Genomic DNA, 7,872 nt, shown 5'->3' with positions numbered 1-7,872 from the left:
GTGAGGTCTTAGGTGTGTGGACAGGTGAGCTCAGGGACAGCATCGTCCCCTCTTCCCTCCTCCCTTCCTGCACCGAGGACGCTTGGGGCGGTTGGGGGGGAGCGGCACAGGGCTAGTGTCCGGGTGTGTCCCCAGGTGAGGTCTCAGGTGTGTGGAAGGTGAGCTCGGAGACAGTGTCGTCCCCTCTTCTCTCCTCCCTTCCTGCACCGAGGACGCTTGAGGGGGGGAACAGCACAGGGCTGGGTGTCCCCAGGTGCCCCCAGCAGGTGAGGCCTCAGGTGTGTGAAAGGTGATCTAGGGGACAACATGGTCCTCTCTCTCCCCACCTCCCTTCCCGCACTGAGGACGCTCACGGTAGGGGGGGACAGCAATGGGCTAGTGTCCAGATGCACCCAGCAGGTGAGGCCTCAGGTGTGTGGGCAGGTGAGTTTGGAGGTGCAAAGTGGTCTCCTCTCCTCCCATCTCCCTTCCCTGGACCAAGGATGCTCACAGGTGGGGGGATAGCATAGGGCCAGCATCCAGGTGCTCCCAGCAGGTGAGGCCTCAGGTGTGAGGACAGGTGAGCTCAGGGACAACGAGTTCTTTTCAACTTCTCTACACTGAAGATGCTTACAGGTTGGGAGAATAGATAACACATTGCCAGTGTCCAGGTGTTCCCAGCAGGTGAGGCCGTAGGTGTGAGGACAGGTGAGTTCGGGGACAGTGTAATCCCCTCTCCCCCCCCACCTCCCTTCCCTGCACTCAGGATGCTCACACGCAGGGTGGGGACAGCATAGGGCCAGTGTCCAGGTGCTCCCAACAGGTGAGGCCTCAGGTGTGTGGACAGGTGATCTCGAGGACAGCATGGTCCTCTGTCTCCCCTCCCTTCCTGCACTGAGGACTCTCGGGGTGGGGTGGGGGAGTTGGGGAACGGCACAGAGCTAGTGTCCAGGTGTGCCCTGCACGTAAGGTCTCAGGGGTATGGACAGGTGAGCTTGGGGGGCAGTGTGGTCTCTTTTTCCCCCACCTCCCTTCCCTGGACCAAGGATACTCACAGTTGGGGGGGGGACATCATAGGGTCAGCATCCAAATGCTCCCAACAGGTGAGGCCACAGGTGTGAGGACAGGGGAGCTCAGGGACAACATGTTCCCTTTTCCTGTTTCTCTACACTGAAGATTCTTACAGGTTTGGAGGGACAGATAGCATATTGCCAGTGTCCAGGTATTCCCAGCAGGTGAGGCCATAGGTGTAAGGACAGGTGAGCTTGGGGAGAGCATGTTCCCCTCTCTCCCCCACCTCCCCTGTACTGAGGATGCTCACACGCAGGGTGGGGACAGCACAGGGTCAGCGTTGAGGTGCTCCCAGCAGGTAACACCTCAGGTGTGTGGACAGGTGATCTCCAGGACAGCATGGTCCTCTCTCTCCCCTCCTCCCTTCCTACCGCGAGGACGCTCACAGTTGGGGGGGACAGCAGTCGGCTAGTGTTCAGGGGTGCCCGCAGGTGAGGCCTCAGGTGTGTGAGGACAGGTGAGGGTATGAGCCCACTAACTAGCCTGGTGACCGCATCCCCGAGGGCTTTTGAGCCGAGTGTTTTCTGTTTGGCTACGTCCGTGTGGCAGCCAGGACCCTGCAAGTTCAAATCCCTAGTAGCCCCGTCCCTGTACCCACCCCCATGGTCACGTGACCCTTCACACAGCCCCCCTTCACCCTCTGCACCCCATATTCATGCACGCGCAGCCACGCCCCTGTACCCCCAATGGTCACGTGACCCTCACGTAGCCCCCCCCAACCCTCCGTACCCCACATTCACGCACGCACAGCCCCGCCCCTGTTCCCACGCACACACTCAGGGTCCCACGTGCGCCACTGTCCGAGTCCCACTGACCAGCGCGTGTGCGCACGTGGCCTCACCCTCGGACATCTCTCTCCTTAGAGAGGATCCGGGGTTGTCCGGAGGTCACGGCCGTGTTCCTGAACGTGGAGAAGATGGGCCCCCTCACCAAGGTACCTGGGGGGGGAACCCCGTGCTGGACACTGGGGGTCAGCACCTGCGGGAAAGGACCAGGCAGGTGGGGGCTCGGGGATGGAGGTGAGAGGGGCTGCGTGGGACGGACAGGTCGGGCCCCCTTTACGTTTGCGAGGTCTTCCTTCACCTGCACCCCCAGGAAACGTGTGTGACATTGGCCAGGTGTGTCCCTGCCACGGTGTGCATTCTACCTCGGTTTGCACCTGCCCAGGTGTGGACCTGCTGACAGGTGTACCTGCCCCCGGGTGCGCTTGCCCCGGGTGCCAGCGTTTCTCCTGCTTCTGCTCCCACAGAAGGTGCTGGAGGCTGGTTAGGACGTGCAGGTGTGCACCTGCTGACAGGTATACCTGTCCCAGGTCCCAGCACAGCTGCCCCTTCTCTCTCTCTGCAGAAGGCGCTGGAGGGCGCCTAGGGCTTGTACCTGCCCAGGTGTGGACCTGCTGACAGGTGTACCTGTCACGGGTGCTAGCGCGTCTCCCCTCTATGCAGAAGGCGCTGGAGGCGGCCTGGGGCGTGCACCTGCCCAGGTGTACACCTGCTGACAGGTGTACTTGTCCTGGATGAGAGCACGTCTCCCCTCTGTCTCTGTAGAAGGCTCTGGAGACCGCCTGGGGTGTGCACCTGCCCAGGTGTGGACCTGCTGCCAGGTGTACCTGTCCTGGGTGGCAGCACAGCTGCCCCCTCTTTCTGTAGAAGGCTCTGGAGGCCACCTGGGGCATGCACCTGCCCACGTGTACACCTGCTGATAGGTGTACCTGTCCCAGGTGCAAGCACGTCTCCCCTGTCTCTCTGCAGAAAGCTCTGGAGGCCACCTGGGGCGTGCAGGTGTTTGACCGCTTCACCATCGTCCTGCACATCTTCCAATGCAACGCGCGCACCAGGGAGGCCCGGCTGCAGGTGGCCCTGGCCGAGATCCCGCTGCTCAGGTAGGCGCCGGACCCCGTCCCTCGCCTGTCCAGCCACAGCGCTGGACCCACAGTCCCCGCAGCAGTGCAGTCCAGCTGGCGGTTTCATGCATGGACAGTGTCCAGGAGAGTGAGGGGGGGTCAGAGCGGCTGAGGGCTCATGTTGTAGCCGTCCTGCTGCGAGACCCTGGTTCAAGTCCTGGTCTGGACATTCAGGTCCTCCACCCCAGTCACTGCCCGCTGCTGCTGGACGGGCTTCAGCTCAGACCCTCCACAGACCAGGAAGAAACGGCTGGCGATGTGCTGGTCATCCCAGCTGGTCGTCACAGTCATCGGCTGTAAGGGTCACCGCTGCGCCTGGTCACAGGGCTGGACGGCGTCCGCCTCCCCTGGACACAGCGTGGGTGGGTGGGGGGTGACACAGGACAGGAGGGGCAGTTACGGGAAACCTGGGTCACTGACCACAGACACCCGAGTGGGCTGGGAGATGCCCCGTCCACCTGTCTATCCCACACACCACCTCTCCTGTCCTGGGTGTGGACATTACCCCGTCCACCTGTTCTTCCCCACACACCTCCTTTATCCTATTCTGGGGGTAGACACTGCCCTGTCCACCGGTCCTTCCCCACACACCACCCTTCTCCTGTCCTGGGGGTGGACACTACCCCGTCCACCCCGGTTAGGATCCCACTCGGACTTCACATCACCGCTCACCTGTGTGCTGGGTCCCGTGCTCCGACCGCATGGCCGCGTTCTGGAGTGGACACGTGCTGCCACGTCTGTTAACAGTCCACCCCTGTCCCCACACCAGGTCCAACCTGAAGAACGGCCTCCTTCACCTGGACGCCCCGGGAGCAGGTTCTCGGAACATCATGGGGTTAGGTACGTGCGTTCGTCCTTCCACACCTCCTGTCCTTGGGGGTGGGAGCTTCCCTGTCCACTTGTCCGTCTCCACACACGACCCCTTCTACCTGGGGGTGGGAGCTGCTGTCCACCTGTCCATCCACACACACGACCTCTCTTACCCTGGGGGTCAGGTAGTTCTGTTCACTTGGCCATCGTCCCTCTGAGAGGATGGTGTGGTCAGAGCCCCTCCGAGGGTGCAGGGGACAGTCCTTCCTCAGCCCGTCCAGTGCTGGTCTCTTCTGCTCTGTGCTGAGGACCCCTCTCCGGGCACCAGGACCCTCTGTCCTCCAGGGTGACCTCACGGTCCCTGCTGATCTCTGCACAGACACACGTCTGAGTGGACAGAGTGGGCAGGCCCCTCCAGAGGCTTCAGGGAGGGTCCTTCCTCAGCCGGTCCAGCTCCTGGGGGCCCCTGGGGGTCCTGGGCTCGTGGCCGCCTCTGTCTCGTCCCCACCTGCACACGGCCGTCTCTCTGTCCTTTAACGTCACCGGCTGTTGGGTCGAGGGTCCTCCTTTGCGTGGTCCCCCACTGGACGTCTGGCTGACCATCCGCTGGGTCCCAGGTGGGAGGAGAAGGTGGTCACTGGGCCGGCGTGGGGTGGACAGCGGCAGGTCCCCGTGAGGTGGACGGCGGTGGGTTCCCGTGGGGTGCACAGCAGCAGGTCAATGGGCCGGCGTGAGGTGGACAGCGGCTGGACCCCACGGGCCAGCGTGGGGTGTACGTCAGTGGGCGGCCTCCCACAGGGAGAGTATTTCTCCGTGTCCACGTCCGAGGCCTTGACGGTGCAGGACAGGGCTAGTCCAGGTGCCACCTGAGGTCCACAGTGGGCAGTTGTGAGCGTGGACAGCAGCCCAGGCCGGGTTAGAGGGACAAGCTTGCTCCTGAGACGTGGTCCAGGGACCCCGGGGGCACCAGCAGCCTCCCCCAGGGCCGGCGGCCTGAGTTCAGGACCGTAGACCCCTGGCCAGTGAGAGAAGACTTCTGCCGGCGAAAGCCCCGTCGGGGTCAGCGTTCATTCTCTGAGGTTCCGTGATAGCGGTCACTAGGGGGTGACTTTCCCTAACAGACTCAGTCTCTCGGACGTGGAGGAGGCCGGATGTCCACGTTCAGGGGGGTGGCTCCCTCTGTCTCTCTGGGTTCTGGAGGACGGAGGTCTGTGCACCCCTCGTCCATAATCACCCCGGCATCCACTGGACAAGAGCCCCGGGCGTCCTGGCCGTTCCCAAGAGGTCAAGGGCCTGACCAGCACAGGGACACGCGTGCAGGAGGACGCCCGGCGACCGGGAGGCGATTTCTGGGGGGTGCTGACCTCCCCGCTCTCCGCTCCGTCCTTCTCCCCGTTCTCTGTAATGCGGCGCAGCCTGGGGGACACCCTCCCGTCTCAGGGTCTGTCCTTAGAAGGACACAAGTCCACTCTCCATACTGACCTCTGAGCCCTAGTTGGCAGGGCGCGTGCTGTTAGCTAACTGACCCCAAGGCAATGAGTCCCTGCTGGCCCACGTCCACCCGTTGTCCTGCAGGAGGGAACTGGACGTTCTCCCGTGCAACTGGCAGCTTCTGAGACCCGCTGAGGGGTCAGCGGTGGGCTGGCTCTGACCCGGCCACGGGGAGACTGAGGGTGTTAACGCTCTGTGTGTGGAACACGGGACGTGAGCAGTGCTGGGGGGACGCTTCCCAAACGGGGGGGCCCTCGCTCGCAGGTCCAGGGATCACCCCTCAGCCCCAGCCGCTCAGAAACCCCCGTGTCCATCCAGGCCCAAGTGGACCTCACTCTCCCCTGAGCACTGCCGCTCCGGTGGCCTCGTGGGGGGGGTCACAGACAGGTCCCACCGGCTGCAAACTGCAGCAAGGTGTATCGGCCGTGGGGGGGCCCCGGCTGGTCAGTGTCCATGCACTCCTGACCTCTGTCCACCTGCACCGCCTCCCCTCAGCCTGCATCTGCCCGCTGCCTGCTCCTCCCCCCCTTACCAGCTACCCCGAGTGCTGTCCACTGTTCACTGGCCGTCCCGAGTGTCCCCGCCCCCTCACTGACCACCCCAAGTGTCCCCCCAGGTGAGACGCCCCAGCAGGTGGGGCAGCGCGTGCTGAGGGAGCGGGAGGCCAAGATCCGGCGGGCGCTGGACAGGCTGCGGGCGAAGAGACGCCTCGTCCACACCGAGCGCCAGCGGAGGGACCTCCCGGTCATCGCCGTCGTGGGCTACACCAACAGTGGTGAGCGGGACGGGGCCCGGGGGACGCGGTCACCCCGGGACGGGGCGTGGGGGACGCGGTCACCCAGGGACGGGGCGTGAGGGACGCGGTCACCCCGGGGTCCTTCCCCACGCTCCTGGACCCGCTGCAGTTCTCGGCCAGGGAAGCCCGGGGTCAGCTCCATACTCGCTGGAGGGGACACAGGATACGCAGGACAGAGAGACAGGCTGGACTGATGGACAGGAGGGATAGAGGCCGTGTGTGAGACCAGGAGGACAGGCCTGGTGCTCCCTTTATTAAAGAGAGAGACCAGGGAGAAAGGCCTGGTCATTACCTTCCCCAGGCCTGAGACCAGGAACAGAGGCCTGGACGTCCCCTTCCCCACGACTGAGACCAGGGACAAAGGGTTGACCATCTCGGAGGTGGAGCTGGCCCGGGTGGGGTGTGTTCACGGGGGATGGGGCTCCCCGCGGTGGACGGGCCAGACCACGTGTGGGCCAGCAGCCCTCCAGGACCCCAGAGCCCCTGTTTGTCAAGCCTGCTGGACGGCCGGAGGGCGGCTCACGGTGACCCTTGACGCCTTGGGGAGAGGCGGGGTCTTTGGGGTCACTCAGCCTCACTCTGCGGGCGGGCTTGTTGTCCAGTGCTGCTCCCTTCACCCCTGGCCACTCCTCACCCCCTCCCCGGCCAGACACCCCCGTGCTCTCTGCTCCCAACACCTCACCCCCTACCCAGCCTGTCACCCCGATACCTGCTCTGTCCCCCAGCTCAGGATGCTCCCTGACCCCTCCCCACCTGTGACCCCACGTCCTCTGTCCCTCAGCCCAGGATGCTCCCTGACCCCTCCCCAGCCTGTCACCCCATGTCCTCAGTGTCCCCCCCTCATCTGCCACAGTCTGTGACCCCATGTCTTATCTGTCCACCCACCCAGCCCAGGACGCTCCCTAGCCTGTCACCCCCACACCCTCTGTGTCCCCCACCCACAGCACCCAGTCACCCCATGTTCTCTGTGTCCCCCCACCCAGTCCAGGATGCTCCCTGGCCTGTGACCCCGTGTCCTCTGTCCCCCACGCTCCCCTGGACGCTCCCCCATCAGTCCTCCGCCTTGTCCCCCCATGCAGTCTGTTGACCAGTCCCCCCACCTGGGCTCTCCGGGAAGGAGGCCGTGTGGCCCCCTCCGCTCCCCTTGATGTCCAGTGTTGCCCCCCCTTGTGGACCGCAGGCTGGACGTTGCCCATCTGGGAGCTGACACGGGTGGGGGGTGGGCGGTTTGGGGGTGCAAGTCCCGTCCTGGAACCCCTGTCCAGCTGCACCTGTGACCGGCCCCCACCTGGTCTCCAGGGAAACCAGGCTGATGGGGTGTGGTCACCCGCTGACCCACCAGGTGATGCCCAGGAGAGGGACAGGTGGGGGTGAGGTCCCCCACGTTCCTTCCTGTGACCCCCCAGGTGTCCCACCCTGTGGTCTGCACGCGACCTGCCCCACATGACCCGCAGGGAGGCAGCAGGTGGACGGGGCAGCGCCTGAGGGTCAGGCCCTACGACCCCTGCTCTGGCCGTCGATGCCCCCTCCACCCACAGCTGTTCCCGTGACCCCCGTTCTGTCCCGTGTCCTCCAGGGAAGACCACGCTGATCCGGGCGCTGACCGGGGACCAGGCCGCGCGGCCGCGGCATCAGCTGTTTGCCACGCTGGACGTCACCGCCCACGGGGGCCGGCTGCCCTCGCAGCTGGCTGTGCTGTACGTGGACACCATCGGCTTCCTGAGCCAGCTGCCACACCAGCTCATCGCCTCCTTCTCCGCCACCCTGGACGACGTGGCCCAGGCGGTCAGTGCAGCCAGGGGCCACAGAGGGTGCTGGACCC

At 64.8% G+C, this 7,872-nt stretch overlaps 1 protein-coding gene across 1 annotated transcript in view; it reads left to right on the top strand.

Moving 5' to 3' along the window:
* Nucleotides 1–7,872, top strand: part of GTPBP6 (GTP binding protein 6 (putative)) — a 13,715-nt gene that overhangs the window by 2,621 nt on the left and 3,222 nt on the right. Inside the window, exons 3-7 of the mRNA XM_006902993.1 lie at nucleotides 1,914–1,984; nucleotides 2,802–2,932; nucleotides 3,723–3,793; nucleotides 5,871–6,029; nucleotides 7,627–7,835. Of these exons, the coding sequence (XP_006903055.1) occupies nucleotides 1,914–1,984; nucleotides 2,802–2,932; nucleotides 3,723–3,793; nucleotides 5,871–6,029; nucleotides 7,627–7,835 (641 nt within the window). The remainder of the gene's footprint in view (nucleotides 1–1,913; nucleotides 1,985–2,801; nucleotides 2,933–3,722; nucleotides 3,794–5,870; nucleotides 6,030–7,626; nucleotides 7,836–7,872) is intronic.

This window comes from Elephantulus edwardii, unplaced genomic scaffold (genome assembly GCF_000299155.1).
Source record: "Elephantulus edwardii isolate Elephantulus edwardi_28Jun2011 unplaced genomic scaffold, EleEdw1.0 scaffold00490, whole genome shotgun sequence".
Classification (NCBI taxonomy): Eukaryota; Metazoa; Chordata; class Mammalia; order Macroscelidea; family Macroscelididae; genus Elephantulus; species Elephantulus edwardii.
Note: the sequence above shows the minus strand (reverse complement) of the source record. Positions and strands in the feature narration are given on the sequence as shown.